This window comes from Sphaeramia orbicularis, chromosome 12 (assembly GCF_902148855.1).
Source record: "Sphaeramia orbicularis chromosome 12, fSphaOr1.1, whole genome shotgun sequence".
Classification (NCBI taxonomy): Eukaryota; Metazoa; Chordata; class Actinopteri; order Kurtiformes; family Apogonidae; genus Sphaeramia; species Sphaeramia orbicularis.
In genome coordinates, this window is record NC_043968.1 from 10353322 (window position 1) to 10379853 (window position 26532).

The 26532-nt window shown below is 41.0% G+C and overlaps 1 protein-coding gene across 11 annotated transcripts in view; it reads right to left on the reverse strand.

The window, feature by feature from the left end:
• Positions 1-26532, reverse strand: part of rapgef1b (Rap guanine nucleotide exchange factor (GEF) 1b) — a 54074-nt gene that overhangs the window by 16177 nt on the left and 11365 nt on the right. For 3 of the 11 annotated variants that reach the window (XM_030149142.1, XM_030149138.1, XM_030149145.1), the window contains exons 2-12: positions 12107-12252; positions 11328-11506; positions 8048-8204; positions 7862-7950; positions 7603-7761; positions 6349-6399; positions 5708-5822; positions 4789-4975; positions 3624-4139; positions 1869-2071; positions 40-201 (exon numbers count right to left, since the gene is read on the reverse strand). In XM_030149142.1, the coding sequence (XP_030005002.1) occupies positions 40-201; positions 1869-2071; positions 3624-4139; positions 4789-4975; positions 5708-5822; positions 6349-6399; positions 7603-7761; positions 7862-7950; positions 8048-8204; positions 11328-11506; positions 12107-12252 (1964 nt within the window). Of the gene's footprint in view, positions 1-39; positions 202-1868; positions 2072-3623; positions 4140-4788; positions 4976-5707; positions 5823-6348; positions 6400-7602; positions 7762-7861; positions 7951-8047; positions 8205-9976; positions 9998-11327; positions 11507-12106; positions 12253-26532 lie in introns of those variants that run through there. The other 8 variants (XM_030149140.1, XM_030149139.1, XM_030149147.1 and 5 more) reach the window with 8 other exon arrangements.

Here is a 26532-nt window from a genome sequence, read left to right on the forward strand (position 1 = left end):
GGGAGGGGCCAGAGGGGTGAGGTATGGGGGGGGACTCACCGTAGGTGTGGTCAAGGATGCTTGGCCAATCAGGTACGAGTTAGAGACGGACATGCTGAGGCCCAGCCCAGAGCCCGCCTCCTCCATGGCCGCTACAGACGGCTGGAGGTGGCAAGAGAGAGAAGAGGAGGAGGAAGAAGAAGGGGATGAAGAGTGGGAGGCCTGACGAGGAAACAAAGAAAGAAGAGGAAGAAAGTAGAGAAGAAAACAGAGAGAGAGAGCGAGAGAGAGGGTCATAGGGGTTAAGGAAGGTGAAGAGGGGAAAAACGGGGTGTTAAGGGAGGAAAAAAAAGAAGAAACGGGACAGGTAATTACACTAATAAGCAAGATTGAATTAGAGCAGATTTAATCAAAGTCAGCAGTAGAGTAGTGAAGTCAAAGTGGTGAAAGTCAAGGAGGATTCTGGTACAGACATGCAGAAAAATTAGCCACCTTTGAAGTGTTACTGCGGTCAGAGTTCTTCCTAGAAAGCCCTAATTACTAGAGGGTCACATGACCTGTTCAGGTTACACATATTAATGTCTAATGAGACGGTTCAATAAACCTCCTTTTAATGTCCTGAGCTTTAGAAGCTTTAGAGAAACGAGGCCAACTACAACACGCTGTAAACAGGGCCAGTATGATCCGCTCTGTTTTTCCCCCCTTATCCACGCAGCAACTGAACAGACTTTTTTTTTTTTTTTTCAAAGCCATGTAAAGTCGGCAAAGCGTGTAAGCCCGGTTTTATGGAGGCGGCAAACAGGCTTATTCCACTGGGCCACTAGCTCATCAAGTCCAAAACATGTGGCCAGATTAGGCCTTGCAGCAGGAGAAGAGATGAGTCTGACTGTACACTCAGACAAAATAATGATAAAAATAAATGCTCCAATACGTGGCTGTGGTGGCAGAAAGAGGACAATAGACAAAGAGAAAGAAGAAAGACTCTCTGAGGTGGCCTGCAACTCAGTTACAAAGTCTATTTTCTTTCTTGGGGGGTGATAGCTAGCTTTATACCAAAGAAGACTGTCATCTGTTTGCTATTTACATGTGTTTTGTCTTCATTATCACTGCAAGGCTTTAGGGCAGCCACATATCAGTTTGTCACCTTCAGGTATGTATGACAGATATAAGGAAAATAAGATAGTGTCCCATCCGCTTTTATTTCTAACAACTTATTAAAAAAAAAAAAAAAGTGATTATCAAGGCATTTGGTTCACATACACATATTACTGACAGACCAGATGAAAAAAAACTCATCACAGTGTCCTCTCCCTTGCTTAGCGTATCCCACTATCTCTCTGAGCACACTGAATGTCTGTCAGACAGTTGTCTCAATTAACCCAGACGCCGACCCAGATTAAGATAAGTGGACTGGATCTGATGTGGCGCTGATAAAGGGAGGCCTTATCTCGCAGTAACAACCAAACACCTCGGTGTACTCATAGATGTCTGCTGTGGCTACAAAACATGGTGAGGAAGAGCGATAGAGAGACTCAGGGAGGAAGGGCTGAATAGGTTAAAGAGATAACAAGATAGGAGGAGGCTCGAGAGAAAATTGATGAGGATTACCACTGGAATGTACTTTGGTCACAGAGTGCAAACTGTAAGCTTCTCTACTCTTTTCTTACCAATGAAGAAAAAAAAACAAACACGCAAAGCCTGAGACCAGCAGCAAGCTCTACACCAGAAAGTTGTTGTCATGTGACAGAAAACTGTGGCCACTAACCATCCTCGCGCTTTTTGTCACATGATAGTAGGTATGATAACCAATTTAGTATTTCAGCATTTTCTCTGTGGTGTCCAAAGTCACTTTTTGTCACCCAACTGGTACGCATCAAGAAGTTTCTTACCAGTTGCCTCTGTTTTGGGGGCAATGCTGGAGGCTGCATTGGCTCGTGTACAGAGTCAGTGCTGCTGAAGGAGTCGTTGAAGCCGTAGATGTCCTGAAAGCGCTTGTTGCGTTGCTCATAGATGCTCTCACTCTGTGGCATCTGGTAGAACACTGAAGGCTGCGGCTCGGAGTAGTCTTCTACAAACTGCATGTATTGAAGGACTGAAAGAGAGATACGGCACATCATATCACATTTAATACAGTCGTGGAAAACCCCTCGTTTTCTTCAATTTCTTGTTCATCTTAATGCCTGGTACAACTAAAGGTACATTTGTTTGAATAAATATAATGATAACAACAAAAATATCTCTTAAGAGTTTAATTTCAGAGCTGAAATCTATCCATTTTTCATGGTTTTCTTGATAATAACCAAAATCACTTCAGTTCTTACATCAATATCTATGGCATCGTACTGACAAAACTAGTGCTTTTAGGCATTCCATGTTTTCTTTTGTCTGGTTTAGTCACATGATACACACAGGAGTTAGTACTTGATTGCATAACCATTGTTTTTGATGACTTTTGACGGTCTAATAATATTTTTCGCGACTATGTTTACACAACATGTCAAGCAAATTGAGATACAACTACTGAAAGGTTGTAAAAATGTGTAAAAGAGAAAATTTGAATTATGTACATTTTTCTTATTGTGGTTTGGAGTGAATAAACTAGGATGAAACGTGGTCAGAAGGTGACACCACAGACTACATTTCCCACGGCTCTAAAAAACTGAGCAGAAGAAATAGACTGTCGCCATTTTCAATCTAGTCTTGTGTAGCCTAACCTCCACACTGTGGATAGTGCTGTATATAGGTCTGGCACCATCATCAATCATTCTGGAATAGGAATAGAAGTTAACTAAGCCATTTGGTTTGGGTAGTGCATTGTGACAGGTAGCAAAAGGAAGGACAATGACAATTCTGCCAATGCAAAATGTAAATTTTACCCTCATTCTGAAGAGTACTTTGTGCAAGCCAAATACATTTTTGTCTAAAATGGCTGTGATGGTTTTTTTTTTTCATGGATGAGACTGAGTGATAACTGGGTCTCCTCATCAGTCCAAAGCACTTGTTGTACTACCAGCCATGTTTTGGCACATTATGGGAAGACCCAGGAAAATGCAGGGGTCAGTCAAACAACTCCACAACATCAGAACTTATTCAACAAAAGGCAAAAAACACCTGAAACGTTTTCATGAAATTACATTTCAAATGCAAAACTCAAAATTCACATTAAACCAACTTTAAATGCAAGTAAGTTGCACATAGAAATTTTGTCTGGTGAAAAATCAACCATCCTGTTTTGAATGAAACTACTTTTCATTGTTCATTAAATTGATTCCGACTCTGAACATGCAGCTAAAGGCAGGAAGGGCTGTATGGAATGACATAATACAGTAGCAACAGAGGAAGTGATGTAGCAGGTGTGTCAGGAAATGACCAAATGTTGCCCCCTATGCCCCTAGAGTTCGACCCATTGTAGCATATCCTGGTATTCACTTCCTGCCTCTATTCACAGTGGAACATTTTCTTGACATGCTTCAATGAACTGATGACCAACTGTAGCCGATGTCTCACTATCCCTTCTTAAATAAGCTTTGTTCCTTTCTTTATCCTTTCCTTTATTAGTGTTTCTGTACCTCAACTCATTTGAAGGTCTTTCCTCTGACTTGCCTGTCACTGCTCCCTTATTACACCTTCAACCCCTCACTTACTGTGTCTGCTTTTCTTTTCTGGCAGAGGCGGTGGGCTGGCAGGGACATCTGCATTCTCGCTGGCTATGTATTGGGCAACGAACACACCCCCATTTGTTTGAGGCATGGGTGAGATGGGTGTGAAGAGGGGGAAAGGCGGTGTGGGGTGCAGTTCTTCTTCTGACAAGTTGTCATACTGGGAGGGGTAACGCTCATACAGTACCCTCGACCCTCCGTCGCTGAAGGCCGATGTCTGAGTGCTACGCCGCTTCTTTTGGGGCAGGGCGGGAGGTGCACTAATGCGGGACAAGGGATTAGGTTGATTGGGTTGGGGGGTCCAATATTCTGGTTGCTGCGGTGGGGGAGCGCTGAAGCGAGGATGTGAGGGATGCTGTCCGGGAACTGGGGAAGAGGACTCGCTGTGAGATTCTGGAAGGGGGCTCAGGCACCCTCCTACAGGGATTGGGGGCAGGTTATCCCCAACAGACAAGTCCTGGTGGAGGAAGTCATAGTCCGGGTCATAATTCTCTGTATTGTCTGGAAAGAGAAAAGATTAAAATTAAATTCATCATATATAGTAGTTCAATTGTACATATCTACAATATACTACATCATCCATTCCCAAAGTCTAGGTTATGAACAACAGGTGGACTGCAGGAGCTCTTATGTAAACAGCCATAAAACTCAATTTCAAGAAACTCTGAAGATGGACATGTTTTGAAAGTACTGAATGTTGACTGTGTTCTGATATTTGTATGAATGAAAGTTTTCCTTTTCCTAATGAGAGGGACATACAGATAGCTGTTAACTCTGTTTGTGTACTCATTTGGTCTCATTTTTCATGTGTACATGTTTTTAATGCCACAGCCATAGCGTGTAAGAACTGGAAACAACAACAAGATTTACATGCACACAGGTACGCACACATAGACTGACTTATACCATATCTGTTCTAAATGCTTGATTCACCTATTTATGATTATTTGAAGGTGGTGATGAAATGGGATATACATTTTTGTAGAAATGAGCTAATCTTATGACATATATAGGGTCTATTGTGAATTTGATTGCAATGGTTTATCATTAAAAAAAAAGTGGATCCCCAGAAAATAGGTTGTTTTTAAAGAATGTAATCATACTACAAAATTTTCAATGCACATTTCAAATGGGCTTCTAGAGGACTTACCAAGAGTCTCACAGCTAGTGTTGCGAGAGCACTGACCACTGTCCTGCTCCATGGAGGACAGCTGTTCATCAGACTTGCTAAGTTTCCCCATGCTGCTACATGGAGACAAGCGAGGGGAGTCTCCTCCGTATGACTGGCTGCCCCCAGAGAAACGCCTCTGAAGGTAATCCTGCTCATAGTCCTGCTGCTGCAAAGACAGACACATAAATAAAATATTTGTGTCACAGGGTGGTTACTTTCTACTTGTTGTATATGGTCTGAACCTGAAGATATATCATAAAACAGAGCCAAAACTTCAACTCAAGGTCTACTTACATCACCATGGCCGAAAACCAATTCAATGAAAAGCACTGTTGTATATAGAGCTATTTCTTTATGGAACACTCTTCCTTGAAATATTAGAAACATTTCAAGTAAGAAAGCATTTCAAAAACATGTAAAGTCACTATTCAGGCTTCAGAGGGACTAGTCTTTTTATGTTACCATTTTGGGAATTGTTTTTTTTTTTTCTCTTTGCTTTTCTTCCTCCCCTTTCTTTTTACTGTAACTGGACCTTTGTATGTATTGTAACTGGATCTGTGTATTGTGATTTTGCATCCTGAACCTTTTTATTTTTTTATTTTTTAGAGCAGGGGTGGCCAACCCTGGTCCTGGAGAGCCACTATCCTGTATATTTTAGATATTTCCCTCTTCCAGCCCACCTGACGGTCGTTATCAGGCTTCTGCAGAACTTGATGATAGGCTTATCATTTGAATCAGGTGTGTTGGAAGAGGGATACATCTAAAACATGCAGGATAGTGGCTCTCCACGACCAGGGTTGGCCACCCCTGTTTTAGAGGACCCCAGGAAGACCAGCCTGGCATTTGTGTGTCGGCTAATGCGGATCCTCAATAAAGAATAAACAAGATAAACCTTCACCTGTCTGTGGACGCTGCAGGGCAGGCTAGAGCCACGGCTCATGGGGGCAACTACTGCCACCCGTGTAGGTGAAGGAGCTGACTGGCGCTTCTTAGGTGGCAGGGCTGGTGGAGGGCTATGGAGAGATTTAAGAAAGAAATTCAGAATAAATTAACAAAGTTGGACATTTCTTTCAAAGTTAATAGAGACAACCAGGCAAGCATGTAAAACACTCTTTCTTAGACATGTATGCACACAAAACCATGTATGAATACATGAATATTATTATCCCGTCTGGACAACAGTGAGATGAAAAGTGACTGTGGTTCATGTTAGCCTTCTCTGCTATGACATGAAGCTGTCCTGCATATCAAACCTACATTATCTTATTGAGTTAATACGGTCAAAATGGGTCAAAGAGAGGGACATCAAGGACCATGATATGGAGACCAGCAAAAACAACACTGCATAGGTCAGTCACACATTCATGCACAGGGCAATCTTCTGATTGGATGATGAATTCTTCAAGAAATACCCAGGATGACAAACATTTGGGATAATGCAACCATGCACATCAAAGCACTTTCATCCAATCCAGAAGCTTTAATGGGTCTAGGGTGGGATGTTATAATGGAGACAGATGATCCTATGGGCTAACATACTTCTCCTTTTGGGAGGGTCTTCTTTGGCCAGCGTCAGCACTCAACTGTGCTCTGTTCACAGAATCCAATGGGAAACCACAGATGAAACAAATGGGAAGAAACAGCAGAAAGAGTAAGAAATGTAGAGACAGACCAACAAAAAAAACAAAGTGTGTAAGCCTATAAGTATGAGAGCCAAAAGAGATTTCACAGCAAGTCCTTGGATGGATGGATCAAACATCTAATCAGTGATACACTGGAAAATAAACTGAGCCCCAAATTGTTTCCAATTATAAAGGTGCGGGAGACTTTCGTGACCAATTTTTCATGAAATCTGTAAAACCTCAGTCATAGCTTAAGTATCGCGAATCTGTAAGTCTTTTTGTGATTACTCACCTGAATCTCTTGCATTACGGTGAACCATTTCTAAGTGCCATCCACCATAAACAAACCATATGTTTACAGAGTTGGGGGGTAACTCGGGCATCTTTGGAATTTTGTTGCGACGTGCATTGTGGGAAGCGAAGGCTCGCGCCGCCGCCTAACAGCAGCAGAACATTTCCCACAATGCACATCGCGACAAAATTCCGAAGATGCCCGAGTTACTTCCCGCCTCTGTTTGTAAACATATGGTTTGTTTATGGTGGATGGCACTTCGAAATTGTTCACCGTAATGCAAGAGATTCAGGTGAGTAATCACAGAAAGACTTACAGATTCATGATACTTATGCTATGACAGGTTTTACAGATTTGATGAAAAATTGGTCACGAAAGTCTCCCGCACCTTTAAAAGTAGATTCATTAAGATGAGTGAAAATGAGAGAAACACAGAAACCCCCTTCACACCCACAGACTGAAAGTCTTGGTTAAAAATATGTTTAACTGAAACAACATTGAATCACAAAATACAACACAGCCACTACTGCTTTTGGTACAACAGCGCAAAAGGTCAAACAATTTCTGTGGCCACAACACTGTCACACTGCATCTCTGTATCTCACAATGCAGAGAAAAACAGAAAAAACCCACGTTGAATGAAGGTCAAACATGTAACATGTGATCTTGTGAAGACATATTTTTGATTTCGTCATCAACCCATACAAAGTACCAGCACTTCTGCTGAACTGTAGCATAACCCATGAGAACGGTTGGTTGAGAGTTAAGATTTAGTCCATCATTGCCAAAATAGGATCCAATAATTTATAGTCACATCTTCCAGTAAAAAACATGTTCAATAGTACAATGCTATAGTTTTGGGATGTGTGTCATTCTCACCTGAGCTCTGCCATCTTGGCTTCAGGCAGTGGGGGTTTAGGAGGGGCTACGTCCTCATCTGGTGCGTCAGAGGAAGCCTCAGCAGGAGCAGCTGCGGGAGCCACTTTATTCGAAACCTCCTGTTCCCGATCTATCAAGGGCATCTCTGATGACACGCTGCTGCACACACACATAAGAGCTGTCTAAGTGAAGGAAGTACTTTGACTGTGTACATGTGTACAAGCATATTTGAATTTCAGAAAGCACACGCTGCACTTACGTCTCTGCTGTGGAAGAAGGTGGTGCTGGTTTGTTTGGAGTGGTAGGTGATGGCTGCTCCTGCTTCTCTATGGTCAGCTTCACCAATTCCTGTTTACAGAAACAAGCCAGTTCAAAGCCATCCCCAAAACTGTGGTGTGTAATTTTAGACACCACATGAAGGGATAGCACTCAGCATTAGACCTACCTTCACACCATCCAGTACAGCTTTGATGACACTGGTGACAGATGCCACATTTTCTTTGTCCTCCAAGTCGATGCCATCCAGCATCACCTGGTCTGCCCAGCGGATAAGGTTAGCCAGACTCTGATACACGCGGTTATGACAGGAAGACAGTGCCGAGCTGTTGGAAGGGTGCCAGGACAGGTTTGAGCACAATGAGGGAGGACAGACAAAGGTGAGAGAAAATGTGAGGAGCAGAGATGCAGAGAGGATGTGGAGAGATGGGGGGGTGGGCGGGGGGAGACACATGTTAAACCAGAGGTAAGAATAATCATGTGGCCGCTGTTCAGACCTGGCACTAAGACGCACCCTGAATAATCCAGTCTAATGAATGAGACACAAATGCATCCTGGGATGGATTGGTTACATCTACTGTACAAGTGAAAGTTCAAAAGTGTCAGTACACATGTAAGTGTATTATAGGTGCTTCATGTGTTCAGCGCTGGCTCCGAATGATGCTTCACCACTTTTTTCCCTTCTGACAAAACAGAGTATCTGCAGTACCTATAATTCAGGATAAATTCTACATATTTTAGGTACTTCAAGATTCAATTGTTCCTAAATAGTGTGTCAATAAAACAAATCCATTGGTCAAAGTTGCAGTATCACTGTTTATGTATTGGCCAAGTACATTACCTCATGTACTGAAAAACACTTCTGAAAACCTAGTGGTCACACTTGTAACTGCAAAGAAATGCAGCAAAGCCAGTCTAGTAAACTTGCAAATGAAAGCTTGTGTTACGTTACGCCGTAGATGACCTTATTCATTTACATATTGAACAAATCAATGATCATTTCATCTAATTAAAAATGATTACTCAAGGCACGTTTAGGGATGCATTCCTATGACAGGCGTGAACAAATGTGCTTACAGCTGGTCAGAAGTGAACAGATCGCTCAGGTCACATTTTAATTTCAGGTCTGAACAGGGTCATAGAAAAACATGAGAATAAGAAACATCCATATATTAAACTATACTTTGAGGAACAGCAGGTATTCCTTGGGGGTTGGGAAAAGCTCCCTTGTGGCAGTGTTGAGTGGAAGCAGGTTGTTGTTTCTGCCTGTACTCAACTATGAGCACAGAGCTGACACCAAGGTGTGGCCGAGGCCTGTATCAACATGCTGCGACTGATTCACAATGCTGGAATATCCATCTCCCATATCCACACAACTAAGCCCTATGGTGACTAGGAGCTGACTGCAGCTATGGGGGTTAGTGGAAGGATCTGAGGGTTCTGGGTGAGCAGTTAGAAAGATGGTAGGGTCTGACCTACAAAGGAGAAGCAAACTAAGTGCTGTATACATGTAACAGTGGAATTACGATAAAGTTTGCAACTTTGAATGACCAGTGACTATCATTACAGATTACTCATGAGGACTGATACAGTAATCTTCTGGCAAATAAGCCATTTATTCAAATTAACACTTTGTGGCAACAGCAAGTAGGAGTTACACCCACTGCTGACCCAGTTATTTGACCAGTATTGATTTAAATCACTGTAGATAATCTAACTCTGCGGTGCATTCTGAATGTTAAACAGATGTCTTTTAATAGGCTTTCTCTTGGTGAGTATCCCAGGAATTTCAACTAAACTTTGTTCAATGTTTGTCACATAGCTGTATTTTGATGTACAGCAGTTTATTTGCCAAAAAAGAACTAAGCTTCCTTTGTGAGAAAGTGTGTAATTACAAGCTAGTGTTGCCTTGTTTACAGTACATGCAGGCTGAATTCCCCCACCTCACCCTTCAAAAAAAAAAAAAAAAAAAGATCTAGTGGGGTTTGACTCCATCAGACTGGGGTCAAATCTCCACAGATGGTTGCTTCTCAATGCTGCAAAAAACAATCTATCAGTTGCCTCTAAACACAGAGCGGTGAGATGCAAAATCTGTCACCTGTGACCTCCGTGCCTTCATCTGCAGTGATGGATGGAAGACGCACAAAGACAAAAGAACACAAGTTCTAACATGTCCATACCAAAAGAGAAAGACCTCAGCTAAAATAACTTAAAGTAAGGGTTCATTCTGTCAGGACGAGTGGACTACTTCAACAGCAAATTTACTTGAAATGTTTGTACTGTATATTTCTCCTCCTTGAAGGTAACATTCCTGATTAGCAAAACAAATGTAAAGGCCTCAGGCATCAAATTTGTACACGTTCTGGAAGTCCTAAAATAAAGGATGTCATCTGTTGCAACATATTATCAATCTTCACAAGCTGCGACGCAAAAGGTACTCCACATCACACTAGTTCAAACTTGTCCTGCACGGATACCCGTCATGTTAGAAGTAATGTCAAGAGGCAGGAATGGGAAGAATGAACGGGAATATAGTACACAGGAAATGAGCAGCTCAGGAAAAAAAACATTTTTTTTTTGGGGGGGGGGGGAGACTCATTGACTTGTTTTGTGAATTTAAAACATGATGAAATGTTTATCTTGTGCTGTAAGTTCACATGTTGACAAATTACATATGCAGTGTTTTACTGATGCTGCTCATATTTTTGTCTGTGGTTTTTGTCCAGACACATGTCCATGTCAACACCTCCTCATTTCCACACAGATGAAATGATCTGACATTGCCACATAAACCACAGAATAAAGGTAAAATGAGCAGGTAACATGAGCAAATATAATGCTTTTGTTGTCCCACAATGGGGAAATTTGCATTTTGCAACAGCCAATCTATTCACATTTATGTATGAATTCATATATTTACCCAACAGTGAAGTTAATAGTTGCCTTAACTGTATTATAAAATTGTCAAGTATCTGATAAAATGTTGGCAAAGTGCTCAAATGCAGCAAATGTCAAGTAAATGTGGAGTAATGCCACTTATGGTTTAAACTGGAGATGGATAGTTTAGAAACTATTTTGTATTCATAGAAATTGGCTCTGACAGTTGCAAATGGGTATTATTAGAGTCACTAAGTCCAGCTAAGAAGCCTTTGAAATGTAAAAAATATTCCACCTTTTACAAGTAGCGTGATGTTCAGTTCTAGGTGTATTTAGAAGTTTATTACTTTGACTTGTTCTGTGGTTTTCCAGTTTCTAATTACGTCAAAGATGTTCATTTCTGACTGTGACCAGAGAAAGGGTGATACTAGCCAATTAGTATCATCCTATCAACACTTTCTTGCGCCAAAACATTTTTATTTTAGCCATTAGGAATCTACTGTTGGCTACTTCTAGTGTGGAACAAAGGTTAAAAAATGGAGTTGGAGTACTTCCTTGTTAGTGAAACTCACCTGTGCTGTATCCGAGCCTCCACCTGAACCAGAGGCAAGATGGCTTCGAGGACCTTGCTGGCTGAGCCTGGAAGCATCTCCAGCACCTTCTTCTCCACAACCATTTTGTCCACGATTGTCTTGAAGTAGCGCAGGGCACTGACCACCTCTTTCTCATGCTCCTCCAACCGACTCACCTTCTAGTTAAAAAGAAAAAGAAGAAGGAAGAAAATCATCCTGATGAATAAAACAAGCTCTTTCACATCTTGAACTGACTAAATTATTACAAACAACCTATTTAGTATTTAGACCGTAACAGGAGTCTGGATTCTCTACTATGCTTCTATTATTCCCATGTTCTGCTTCCAGTCAGCTTGCAGCTCAAAGCACCATCTATCAAATAATATGGCATCAAGCCATGTTGGTACGACAGCAACGGGTTTAACAGAGTCTCTAGTCTTTCACAGCAGGGCTGCTGGGGAATATACTCATTACACCAAAAACCTTAAGAGGGAGTGGAGGAGTTCATTCAGGAAACAGCCCAGTTCCATTCATGTCTTTATTGGTTCAGACACCTGCTGTAGCACAGCCAGCCGCCACTGTGACTGGGAGTCTGTGGGAATCAGCAGTGAAGCTTGCACACACGCACAGACAGACACAATGGAATACAGTTGCACAAAAAAAAAAACAGTAGACAGGAAAACAATCTTGTAACAAATACGCAAACAAATAAAGGTGGGAAAGAGATGAATTTCCCACAATACACACAAACATTTCCCAGCACATGACTGCACACACACCTTGTTAGCAGGTTTGTCTGTATTTTTGGCTGCTGGTTCAGGCTGCAGCTGCTTGCCCTTCTTGGATGGAGTCCTCTTGATCTTGGGAGAATGGAATTTGTCCATCAGTTTCATGGTGAAAGAGGACAGATGGGATCGCTGTGAGTCTATGGATTGAGGGAAAACAGAGAAAACATGAGTGGTCAGTCGAAGAGGATAGAATCTCAGGGGGAAATTAGATTAACAGATGGCACAAGCAAGTTGAAAAGTATCACTATCAGACACTGACACTCGTTGGAAATTTTTGTGAAGTGACTAGCAAAGATCTTGAAACAAAAATAGTATCTTTCAGAAGAGGAAGACGCCAGAGATTTTATTTGTTACGGTAGAATTTCATCTACTTCCCAGCAATAAATCTGCTCGACAGGCAATGTCATAGAGGCTCATGTTGCAGTTCATTGTGTGCACAGATGTGTGAGTGCACACAAAGACAGACAAGGACAGAGCAGAAGAGTGTGGTTATATTGGAATACTCTAAATAGTGCTGAGATGGAGATTACTTTATGGTACATAATTGAGAGCAGCTTCAAAATAGCTGAGCAACTTCACAGTTATTTTACTGTTAAGAGCCAAGATATTACCCAAGTAGAGTTGAGTCCCAGAGTCTGTTCATCCCGGGAGAACAGACTACTCACTAACTGCTGTTATTCACCTCTGCTCTCTACACCAAACTACATTGGGAGATAAATACTAATAACAGCAGAGGGAGCCGGCAGGAAGTAGGAGATTTATCAGTGACAAAATGACACCTCTATCTGTTGTAATCTCCTCTCAGCTCCATGACAGCGGGATCTGACATTCCATGGCCCTCAGCGCAAAAGCGCAGAATGCCGAATAGCAATCAACAGCAGGAAAACGCCACAAACCCGACATCCAGCTGGGCAGTGCTTTCATCTGCACCATCGATCCACATGCCGCGCACAGATCCACCCTACTGTTCTATCTCCACACCCCTAATCCTTATCATCCCTTTTTCCGAGTAAAAGCCAAAGTGCAGTACCGAGGCAGCCGAGGACGACTCTGGGCCTCATTAAAAATGTTGATGCATCCAGTCGACTTTCTCAACATGAATGCATGTGATGAGGCGTTCATGACCCTACAGGCTCTTGTTTTGCACTGCATATTTCTTATCAGTGTTGTGCACAAATAAAATAAACATTAGCTGTTCTGCAGGCTCCCTGTTGATTCAATGTACCTCTGAGTTACTGGAAATGTTGTTTGAGTCACCTCAAAATATGCATTTGACCTATTTAACAGCATCCAGCAACAAGTACTCACATTTACATAAATGCATCTGCATTAGCTATCAGATATTTCATGGAAACAAACATGAAATATGCAACATAACACCATGATTTAAAAAATAGTTCATGACAAAAATAGATTTTTTCCATTTGCCTGGACAGCACAATTAGGTGAGAAAGTCATGCTAAGGTTATTTTAAGCAATTTTACAACTTGTGAGTGCAATTAAAGTATATTTGCTTGGTCATCAAGGAAAATACAATGTTAAATTACAATTTTGAAATGTGTCATTTCACCATCTCAAACATACAATCTTAAACTATCAAAAATGTACAAAATAATGTTAAAATATGAGGCAACCTTCATTTTGTGTGTTTTGCACACCACCCCTCTCTGCTCATTGTTACTACATCCAAAATATTACCATATGCACAGAGACTAGACCTTCATTCGTGATTGTATGTAACTGCACAGGCTGACACTGCCAGTACAGATGGATCAATTCCGTCAGTCTTGCAAACAACCCACTTGTCCACTCTCAGTTTATAGGCAACCACAATGTGACACAGATATAATCATTTCTGTAGGAGGTTTTAAAATGTGTGTTTTTAGTGTGTTCTGCTTCTTTTTTTTATGGATGGTGTGAATTAAAGTTAAACACCATCTATCCAGTCAACCCTCCAAAGAAGTCATGGAGTTTGAGGAAATCAGAGAGTGACTAGACACAGTGAAGGCCCTGTGAAAGGGGACAACCTGTTCATTTCAACAGCTGTCTGGATCAATAGTCTGTAGCTTAGCCACAGGGGATGCTGTGCTGCTTCAGTGCACCCAAACAGAGTGTGAATTGCACAGCTAGGGCTGCCAGTGTCAGGGTTTTTTTCATACCCTGAGGCTATACATACCTGTGTTCGCCAGCTTTGTTGTCAGCCAGGCAAGGTTTTACACTATGGCAATCTGTAGGACACATGGTTTGGATTTCCCTGTAGCACCATATGAATTCAACCTCAGATAATCCTATCTGTCTGACCCTGTTGCTCCCTCATTATTGGCACGAGTACAAGGGCTATGGCCAACATCACTAAATCATAACTTGAACAGGCCCAGAAGGACTGTGTGTGAGTTTACAGCTGCAGCCCAGTATCTCAGCTCAGATGTAAGAAGCAGTGACTTCAGCGTACTGAGTCACCGCTATGATCGATACAGCTGGCCCACAGACATCCTTGTCCATAGCCCCGTGGCTCAGCTGTTTATCATGCACATGGGGCCGGTTCTGTGTCTCCTCTGCTCCCTATTCAGCTCTCCACCACCTCCTCCTCCCTCATCTGTTCTGAGAATGGCCATCATCCCCCCCCACCTTCCGCGAGCTCACTGGAAGTCTGGCCAAGCCTGGAAATGACATCATCCACAGAAAAGAAATGAACAGGGTGAAAAAGAGAAAGTCAGCGACAGAAAGAAAGAGAGCGCATACAGTCGATACAGTGCATGGCTCTGTTAAAACCACGCAGTGTCCACCACCCTCCACACTCTGCCAACAGCGCCAGACCAGCCACCTCCCCTGCTCTCCCCAGCTGCCTGCCTGCTGCCGACCAGAGTAATGAGGTGGTGAGATCATCAGTTGTAATGTCTCTCACACTGAATCTGACTAGTCATGGACTTAGTAAAAGACTCAAAGAAACCACAGAGTGAAAACAAGACATTTTTTCAAGTCTCTGGGCTAAACAAACACGCCTGTATGCTGGTCAGCTTCACAAACTTCCATACACCTGCATAAAACCCTCACAAGTGGTGCTGTAACAGTGCAAAAACAGTTCAATAAATTTGCAGCTATTTTGCAAAATGCTTCTTATTAAGTCACTTCTCACGTAAAAGAGTTTGCTTCTACTGCAAACGAGTCTAGCTGCAAGAAAAACCTCCATGCTATACTGACACACTGGGAGAATGAACGGAGTATTAAAACTGGAGCTGTAACAACTTATTCATTCATTGCACCTATCAACTATGAATGTAGTTGAGCAAAATGACCATAATCTGCAATTATTTTGTTCATGTTAACTAATCATTGATTTTCAAGCAAAAATGACAAAACGCCCCTTTTTCCTCTTACAGATGAGTTGATTTCTCATCTTTTGGAGGTGGCAGAAATAAAAATCTATTGCTATTTATAATTTGGCAGTAAAAGCCTATTACTGCGGTTACTCTTTGATACAGCTGCGAAGGACTTTTAATAGAGAAAATTAATTAGAGAATCATTAGACTCCGATTGTTAGGAATAAATAGAGTTTAGGCAAGTAAACATCTTTTAGAGGCATTTCAATTGCTTAAACACTTTGCAGCTCTAACAGGCCTTGGGGACATCTAAAACAAACACTCCAGAGTTGAACAACTCTTGAACAAAGCCTGGGAGAGTTCTCTCACTAATCTGTGGTATAGTAAGAGTCCCTGGGAGCCCTCAAGTAGCTGAACTGTCTTAAAGCTTCATTATGCAATAAGAAAACACAAACACACGGACTGAGACTCAACAAACAGGGGTGCAAATGTATAAATAATCCAAAGCATTTCAATATATGAGCATGTATTACCACTTGAATGGATTTTTCAAGGTATACTTCACTGCACTCATGCATTTATAGTAGGGCTGGGCGATAAAACGAACAATGTATATCATGATATAACTTTTCCTCAATAGAAATATGGGACATGCTTGATACAGTTTTGACAGAATTCATTCTTCCATGTTTTGACACACATAAGAACAGCCAATCATAATTAAGTAGTGCCACATCAAACCAATCATGCTAGAGCTATGTTAATTTAGGTTGACACACACAGCACGGGCATAAGAGCAGCCGCAGCACACATGCTAATGTTCGGGCTGCAGCGGGAGGTAATGAGTGTTACCTCGGCAGAAAATTTGACCAAGAACTCAGGCGACCGGGTTACTGAAAAGCAGGGTGCGGCATAGAAGCTGGGAGTTGGACGGTCAAAGCATGTTAAGTTTCATTTTCGGTTTACGCCAGTTATGGCAGCTACGGAACGTAACCCCACGTATACACCTGGTATTGTTTCGTGAAGATGGTCTGTTTTGTTTGTTTTCTCATTTAAACCTTGAAAGCTTTTGCCTGCTGGTCAGACTTTTAGTTTAGCTATAAATATCTGTACCTGTTTTATTTATCTGAAACAGCTGTATAATGTTCTTCAGCTCATCTGTCATGTTCATCCTCTGACAAAAAATAAATCATACTTAAATCAAAAATAACCTTCTGATGTCTTCACAATTAACTTATGAGTAACAGAAAATTTCAGCTGGACAAAAACAGTAATTTGATTTATATCATAATACATATCGATATTGTCTGATATGAAAAAAAATGACTGTGATATGATTTTTCTCCATATCGCCCAGCCCTAGTTAATGGTTAATTGTGTTGCAAAAAGGACGAAACATAGCCTACATAGCGCTGACCAAAGCACACTGTCCTCCCTTGAAATCTGACCAGCCTGGGGGTTCCCCTACCACAGCAGAAACCCACCTCAGCAGACCCACCTGCTCAAGTGTCACGACTCTAAAGCGGTACGTTCAACATGTCCAACCCCCCTCAAGTCACATTACATTCAAAACATGAACAGGGATTTCCCTGCCTGCCTTAGGTAAGCTGCCAAAACTGATGTATCGTCTCTTCAAATGAAACAAATAACTACTTAATTATGTTTGTGCATGCAAATGTTGTATTCAAGTATTCAGAACTGATGCCAATAGTCAGACATCCTTGAAGCTGTTTGCAAGACTGCTTTCTAATAAACAGTTTTTGATATGAGAGTAGAGACAGTGTGTGTTTTTCTTCTATTTATAGGACAGCTTCTATGAAACGGGGACAGCTCATTTCCCAGTCAATACAAACAGCTCCAGACTGGTTATATTTTCACTGCACTGCACAACACAATACAGTAGACTACAAACAGTCATTTATCCAAGTAACCCTGAAACCTTTGTTAGTACTTCTTTTACATGCCTGTTGTGTTTTAGATGATTTGTTACAGAACTAAAATGATAGAAAAGTGAAATAGTAAAATCAGTAACGGAATATTGACATGATTTTCCCTATCTATGTTCTTAAAAGATGTACACGAGTATTTTGGTGGTGTATCTAGTGGCTGACTGCTGACTGGTGACATATGGGATTGTCAGAATCTTGACTGAACCCTGACAGGATGGCAGATTGACCTGGTTCTTATTCAGTACAGGTGTGATCTACATGGGACAGCTGGTTGTTCCCACCCTCCCAACCCCCCGGCCCCCAACACACACCTCAGAATAGGATAAAAACAGGGTGGTGGGACACAGACGAGTTAGTGCGTAAGGTTACACACACAGCTGTCACCTCCTGCTGAATTGTTCAGTATGGGCTGCTTAATGAAAGTGAGTGTGTAAGCCCTGCATATGTGGACTTGTTGAGCCTGCTAAAAAAGCTGCAATGAGAGTCACAGAGGTCACTGTGCCAGCTGTTGAAGAGGGAAGAAACATAAAAAAAGACTCAAAGTGTATATGGGAGACAATTAAAAATTACTGCTCTGAAAAGCAATCTTGAGATCTAACATAATTATCGCACCTCTCGGGCAGACACAGCAGCAAAAAAACAGGCACAAGTACATACAAGACATAAACAGAATAGGCTAATAACCCAGCACTGACATCAACGCTGCAATGCGGTTGCACAGACAACCTAATATCAAGAAAGCTGTGTTATAAATGGATGCGAGTATGAGCTATAGACTAGTCTATATTTAAAATACAGTTACAGCCGAGTGATATGTTGACCCTTATTGTATCACAAGAGAAAGAACTATTGCTTCATATTGCACTCCATCACTTATCAAATCATGTCTCAAATCCCAATAATTTTCATCAAGGGGACAATGCTTAGCTTTCTTTCACACATATGTATGCAGGCAAAACATCTGCATGACAGCAATGCAAACAAACAGAGTAGAGTGAAAGTGACACAGAACAGAGAGATTCAGAGGAAGGGTTAACGGCCCCAACCAGCGAAGAAAAAAAAAAAGAGAGTACTTGTGTCAATTCGGTGTGGTTTAAGTATGACAAATCTGATGTAAACCACAAAACCATACTAACAGAGTCAACCATTTATATTTTATATTTTGGTCAACAAAAAAAATAATTTTTCAAAACCCTTTAGGCCTATTTGTTAAGTATTTCATGTAAAATATAAGAAATAGGTATTTTCTTTGCTGTGCTTTTATGTAAAAACTACTGACAGTACATGTGTTATGTATGAAATTTTGGTCACATCACACAGTCCTCTACAGAATACATTCTGTACATTCTTGACACCTCGGTATGACGATGAGGGAAACCCCTCCCAGCACACATTTCAATGGATGCTGCATTGTTTATAAGTGTCTTTTCCTGGAAAGAAGCCTTATTTGTCTGTAAAAACAATAATATAGGGAGTGAATTACTGTTTGCTACACTGTAAAACAAAAACTGCGGAGAAGTAGCGGCAGGTATCATATCTCAACAGGAAAGCTGCATGTGGAGCAAGAGAGTGGAATGTAAGCCTGAGGCACGTGAGATGAACAGCAGGGGAAAAATAGAGAGGAAAGAGAGAAAATTCAACAGGAAATAGTTAAGTGCTTAGTGAATTATTTATTGTCTTCATTGTAGTGGTTGGTTTCCTGCTGGCTGGTCTCCTTTTCAATAGGAATCCTCTTTATGTCCTTGGTTATCAACTAGCAGCAGTATGGGATACAGCGGTGAATGTGTGTTGCAAGCTAAGCTGATGTCAAAGGATGGCAGGGAAGGCAGAAAGCCCTGGTATGGAACGTGGCTCTGGTTAATGGCTGAGTAGAGAAGTAATGGAGGAAGAAGTCCAGTGGTGGGTTTTCCACTTTTCCAGCTGTGCTGTTTGAATATACAGTGAGCTACAGGAAGGAGACTGAAGACTGAGCACATCCACTCCACTTACTAAGTAACTAAAGGAGACTACAGGTGATGTTAAGTGCTAGGTACTCTTAGCATGTATTGCATTTCATGTAACAAATGAGTAAAATGAGACACCCAAGATGGTATGGATATGTTCAACCAAATCATCACATTCAAAGTGAATTCATTTTTTATTCCAAGCAAAACTGCCAAACCTTGGATTTTGCTGCTACTCAAGTGTTTGACATTCATGCTCCTTATTCTTCATATTGGGTTAAAAGCTCAATATTTTTAAGCTTTAGATTTTTGGTTGAATACCATCAGTGATTTACATAATAACAGGCAATTTCTAAGCACATAAACTACACAATGTAAGTGTTTGTACTACATCAATCAGCTATAAATAATGTATGCTTTTTGTGAGACAGAACATGTTTTTTTTCTCCTATTCTCTCCATCTACAAATACACCACAGGCAATATTTTACACTTTACAACTTACACAAACATGCCCTTCAGTATGCCAGTGACTGGTAAAGAAGCCCCACCATTCACGGGTCAATGGTTAGGAGCAAAATATCAGTGCAGTGATGAAGGTGCTCTGCGTGCTGGGGTTGCATGGGAACAGAGGGGCTGGCGGACTGTGGCTAACAGAGCGTGGCCCCACAACAGGCGCTACATAACACAGATCCATATTATCGAACAGCAATGAAGATCCATAACTGTTTAGTGAGAATGGGTTGCGTTCAGGTTGTGATGGGAAAGTGCAGAGCACACAACAGAGAAAACAATTAAAAAACAATTACATTAACCATCTTCAGTGTTGTCATTTGCTTTAAAGCATTGAGGACTAACAGTCACTGTAAACATGGAAGTCCTGTGGTCTGACATAAAGCTCATTACCCCTGAGTCATGAGATCACACTTTGACCTTAAATTATCAAAAAAACCACTCACCTACTTTGACTCTAGGGCTGCACGACATTGGAAAAAACTGACATTTCATTTTTTTAACCCTGCGATATATATTGCGATGTGAAAAAATACTCAGGAGAATATAATAGCTGTGTGATGCTGATGTAAATGGTCAAATAAATTAGCCATGTTTCCTCTTGTTGTGGCGACACAGAACATGGGTTTATCTATCATCCTTCTTGTAGCTGAAATAATTCCAGATAACAGACGTTGGTTTTCTTTTTGGCACCAAGCCTTCATTTTCAGTAATGTTCTGTTGTTCGTTGCTCATTTTTCAATGTTGTTACCAGCGACTCACTCCACATGCAGGGGTGTGGTCTGCTTCGGCAAACTCATTGAGAATGCCTGTGGTTGGTGGATCGCTGTGCGTAGTGTGCGTCAGGTACCCAGGTTGAAATCACATGAGAACACATGAAGTTCATTTGCCTCCTACATTGCAGGATCTTCGATGTGACTATTGCGCAAACATACATTGACGATGATGACGCTCAAACGATATATTGTGCAGGTTTATTTGACTCTCACAAGTATAAAAACAAAAGGACCTCCACTCAATATGTAGCAACATCTGCAATGTGGATTGAAACGACAAAACACAAATGGGCTTGAAAATAGGTTGCACTGAACCCTAACAAGCATAACAACCAGCATGTAGGAGCACATAAAAATATAATCCAACCTAATCTGTCTGTGACTCACCTTACATTCTTAAGTGTGTTTATTCCTATGATGGCAACTTCTAATTGCACTGGAGACTAGATGGCTCAAATCAAACAACACAACACCACAATTCGTGATATTTCTACAACAACTCTTTTGTAACTTCAACAGTGGGTGGGTCAATCAGATCTCAGGTCACACAAACTATGCTTCAGTCCAACTTGTTACAATCATGCATATATGTTTTCTGTGCAATATGAGAATGTGAGTGCAGGATAAGTTCTTGGAGTCTTCTGTCATGTACAGGCATAATAAAGTGTAGCTCAATGCTGTGCTTTATGGCAGTATCTTTAATGCAAGAAAGTCACAAGGTTATAGAAACACAAGATGGCAGAAAGAGACTGTGTGAGGTGAAGAGAAACAATTAGTCATAACATCACTTAAAATGTAGTGCAAAGCTTCGAGGTTTAGAAGACACTTTGATCATGGTTTATTATTGCTCAGTTTGCAGACATGTGGCAGTAGATGTGTGGATAATCAGGGCAGCAAGTCAGTATAAAGCTCTCAAGTACTTTAAGATGAAATGGCAAACATAGTTGTCCAGGTAGTTAAAAGAGAGAGTATTTTAGCTTTTTTTTTTTCTCTCTCCAATCTTTGTTTATTCGAAGAAGGAGATCACACAAAACTTCCCTTTCCGGTACAATTCAATGTCTACACCTCAAATGTGAACGAAGAGTGAGTTGCTACTCCTAATTTTTTGTAGAATATAGAACAAATATAACAAGTGGGCGGGAGGAGAGGGCCTGCTCCGCTTCTTCATCAACAAGATAAGACACGATAAGGCGTGTATGTTTACACTAACCTAAACAGACATGTGTATCAAGTAAATGTTTTCACATAACCGATATATTCAATTCACATCAACTAGCTACAGGTTTTACATAGTTTGTCCATTTTGACCAAATAGTGAAAAAAGATTCCCTTTGACCCTAAAAACAAAATGTCAACTTCTCCAGAATGTAAATGTCCTGTACGATATCGATCCATTCTTCAGTTGCGGGCGTTTCAGGCTTTAACCATTTTCTAGTGATGGTCTTTTCGCTTGCAGTTTAGCTTTTCAATTAGGAAAAACACATTCTGTTGTCTATTTGTTTTTTAAGCAAACCTATAAAAACAGCTGGGTATGTGCCTCAACATTTTATAAAATGTCACAATGGTCTGGTAAAAAAAATTCTAATAAACACTTGTTCAGACTAGTACGTTTTACTGAAATAAGCCCTAAGTTAATTACTCTGCAGCAAGGCTCTCTATACTGTGTTTAATGTGGGTCCTGGTAGGTGGTGGTTAGAAGAGGGTGGGACTATTAGGCCTGTGTATTGTGTGGCGACATAAACATTTATGAGTGCCTAGCCTGAATGCCTCTTCTGTTTAACTATAAAGAAAACAGAGCTCCTTCGTCTAAAGCTCCTCTATGTCCACAGTAAGCACCAGCTTTCCTCCTTTCTGTATGTCTTTGTGTCTACCTGCTGCTCTCACTGATGGTTCATTTTTACTGGTCCCACTGCTGGTAATCAGCCCATACATTTCCTCCTTTCTTATGAATGTGAGATGACTGTAAAAAACCACATGCTTGGTTTCACATTTACATGCCACTACACTGCTGGTATTCCTGGTGGTTTGGCTGTCAAGTCACAACCAGAAGCCCAAGCTACTTGCATTATTACTCATTTATTCCTCTGTTGTTCTGCTTGATAGCAAAGTTACTGCTCTTTCACAAGATTTTATATATATATATATATATATATATATATATATATATATATATATATATATATATAAAAATTCTAAATGAATTAACAGCAATTCATCAATGATTCTATGTGTGGCAGCTGGCACATTGCTGCATACACCACACCACACTGCCTGCAGGCTTCAAGTGACCTTTATATTATTATGAATATTCTAATAATCCTCTTTTCTTTCAGAAGTTGTACCTCTTACTGGATGGATTAAATGTGGGTCATAGACTAACAGTGGGCACTGGAGAAGCAAAGAGAACTAGTTAATAGAAGCACTACCCACAGCATGTCAGTAGGTTTGTATTTTAATCTATGGAGGGAGCCCTGAGGTCTAGGTCATTCAATTGTCCTTCGTACAACAGACGCACACACATTCGCACAATGCACAGGCATGGGCACAAGCATCCACTTACCCAGACAGACAAAAATGAGCACACAAAGAGTCCCTCTAAACTATTCAACCAGGAGCCAGAGCTGCAGAGGGGACGCCACAGGGCTGGGTTTTCAACAGCAGCAACAACAAATAAAACTCAGCTCATAATCTATAGCACGAGTAGGGAGCTTTTCACGCCCCGATTGTAAAATAAAACAGTGTGGCACAGTGGCAGCAGGGTTGCATACAGTGTGCAAGATAGTGAGCCAGAAATGGTCTGGAGGTCTTTTATCAGAAATAGTTTCAGGCTGAAGCCTGTGAATGTTTTTTCAAGCAGGGAGGAAACACAGCATCATCTCCCATCTCCAAATGGGGACAATAATAGTATTTTGCTTCTCAACTGGCTTACTGAAGGTCTTAATCGCCTTGTAATTGGGATGATAATTACAAGGGAACCTAATTTATTGTACTGCTGTGTAAATAAAAAAGCAGTTGAGTGGACCAAATGCCCTACTGAGGAGTCGTAATTGTCTCACAGCCTTGATGGTAATTGTTTCTGAATGTTCTTTTTGTTACTGTTTATAAAAAAAAAAAAAATTTCTATGATATTGTTTTTTGATCATTTTGCTCAACTCTACAAGGGATCAAAAGATACCACTGAGGCAGCAAATATTAACGTTTAAGAGTTGAGAGGCTAGAACAAGCCAACTGCAATCAATTTTCAATTGTCAAAATTTTCATCTATAGATTAATTTAAAGGTCTGGTGTGTAACATTTAGGGGGATTTAGGAGGATTTCATGGTAGAAATACTATAACATACTCATGATTAGTTTTTCACTGGTGTATATTAACACAAACATTAGATATATTATTATTATTATTGGATATATTATGTTTTAGTTACATAGAGGGATCCATTTGTATGTTTATAGAAAAGGAATGTGTTGCTTTTTAGTCCATTATATTGTATAGCCTAACCATGCTACGACAGTAGGGCTGCATGATTAATTGATATTAAACCGAAATTGGATTTAATTAGGACGATGTTTAAAAAAGGGTAATTGTCAAATCAAATTTCATCTCTCTCATGCCCCCAGGCTAACATAGGCTCCTCCTCCAAACTGTGAGAGCAGTTTCCACAGTCTTTGGTCTCCACACACAAGAGAAAGAGTGTGGAATTGGTATGGCTTCAAAAATTCCGATGAAGACCAAACCATTCCTTGCTGCAAACTCTGCCTGAAGGCAGAATCTGTCAAAGAGAGCAGCACAACCAACTTATTTCAGCACCTCAAACATCATCACACACCAGAGTGGGAGCAGTGCATTGCATTGCGACCTGCACACGAAAACGACATGAGGCTAAAACGCCACCACCAGCCCATAAGCAGGTAACATTAGCGGCTTTGTTCTCATGTGGTGTCCCATATACCAAGACAGAGGCTAGGTGGAAAATGACCACAGATGCGGTGGCATTTCATCTCGCAAAAGATATGGTTCCTATATGTACAAGAAAAAAGGCTAGGTTCAAAAACATGCTGAACGTAATCAACAAACGCTATGAGCTACCAAGCCACAAATCCCAAGAGGGATTTCTTGCAATTGCACTTCATTCCAAATAGGAAAATTTGTTTACTAAATTCTAAAATAAAAACAAAATTATTGAAAAGACTTATGTTGTTTTTTGTAGTTTTACCCAAAAATCGAAATCCAAAATGGAGTTTTTAGAGGAAAAAAATCTGGATTTTATTTTTGACCAGAATCATGCAGCCCTATACTACAGTATCTCAAAATCAACAACTTCTTATTTTTTAGGTTTTAAAGCTGAAGCAGCTGACAAAACTACCTTTCAACACACTGTAATTCAAGTGGTCTGACAGAAATCGAGCTTTCCACCTCGTTTTCTGATCTCTCCTTTTGGGTTATACAAAATATGCTGAATGACAAGAGGTTGTGGCCACTCAGATGCTCAGCACAAGATGTCACTAACTATCACACACTGAACCTATTCGTCATTTGTCTGAAGTGCAGATCATTGTTTCAGGCTTTTAAAGGAAAAATGAAAAAACTGGGTAAACACTTGTGCCAAATGAAGCTACAGCCTGTAAACTGGAGGGCAGGGCAATCACATGTGAGGTGGAGTGTTACAGTGGGAAATCACACAACATACACGTACACACCATCGTAGGTACCCCTCCTGTTCCTTCCCCCTTGACGCCGAGGCCACTGGCATGATTTCCTGTCCCTTGCCTCCCTCATTTGGAACCACTCCCTCTTTTCTGCACAAAAGTTTCAGTCCTCAGCAACCTGGACTCAGCACCTCTGCAGTTCCCCTTACCTCACCTAAACAGGCCTGGACTAATGGTATAGTGCACATGCACACCCAGACACAAAGTCACACAAGACAAAGAAGCTCACTGCACCACATAACCACCCAACACAAACAAAGCTGAAAGCAGTATGATCCTTCAACTGACCTTCTGGCTACAGTGGTTAACTGCATTTTTTAGCATCCATTTAAAGCTCAGTTTCTGAGTGAGCGTTTCAACAGACCGAGTGCAAGACGGCTGGGAGCTCGCAGGTTCACCTTGGGTGAAACCAATAGACTCAAGAACCACAAAGTGCTATAAATACCCAACTTGTCAGTATCGCTAACATCAAGCAGCGTCAGAACAGAGACAGTGTGACAACTAAAAATCCCTGTGATCTGTGGAGATGAATTCAGAGTTCTCAGAAAACGGCAGCTGTTTGGCAAGAGAGGACGAGGCAAACAGGCACTATAAAGCACTTGAGATAGGAGACTGATCCTACACACAGACAAACAGCCACGAGAGAGCCATCACTTCGCTGCCTGAGTACAAGACAGAGAAAGATACAGACAAGCATAAGCAACAGTATTCTTGTGAGTAAATGGCCTCGAGCAGCGAGGAGTGGTACCACTCTCCCCATGTTAGAGTGTCGTACAAAGCTCATCTTGTCTGTACAGCAGCCTACTTGTTATCCTCTTGACACTTTGTGCACAACCGCCGCAAAGGACAAGACTGACAGACAGATGCCAAACAATACATCTAAGCCAGCAATTCAAAAGGACTGTGGCACTACTATACATTTTCACTGTTTCCCAACTTCTAAAAATGACATGACAGATGCGTTTGTCACAAAGAACAAGAGTCCTCCTCACACTTATAATTAGGCAGTGGTTGGCTACACTTATGTGAGTGATGACTAATTCGCGCGGCACTAAAATAACTTTACAGTTTCTTTTTTAATTCCTAAATTGTCATGCATACACAAACACAGAAAGGGAACAGTGTTTCACTGTTTGAGAAAGCACAAAGATTCTTCTTGATTTGAAGTCATGATTATCTAGATACTAAATACGCCTGTCGTTTCACATCA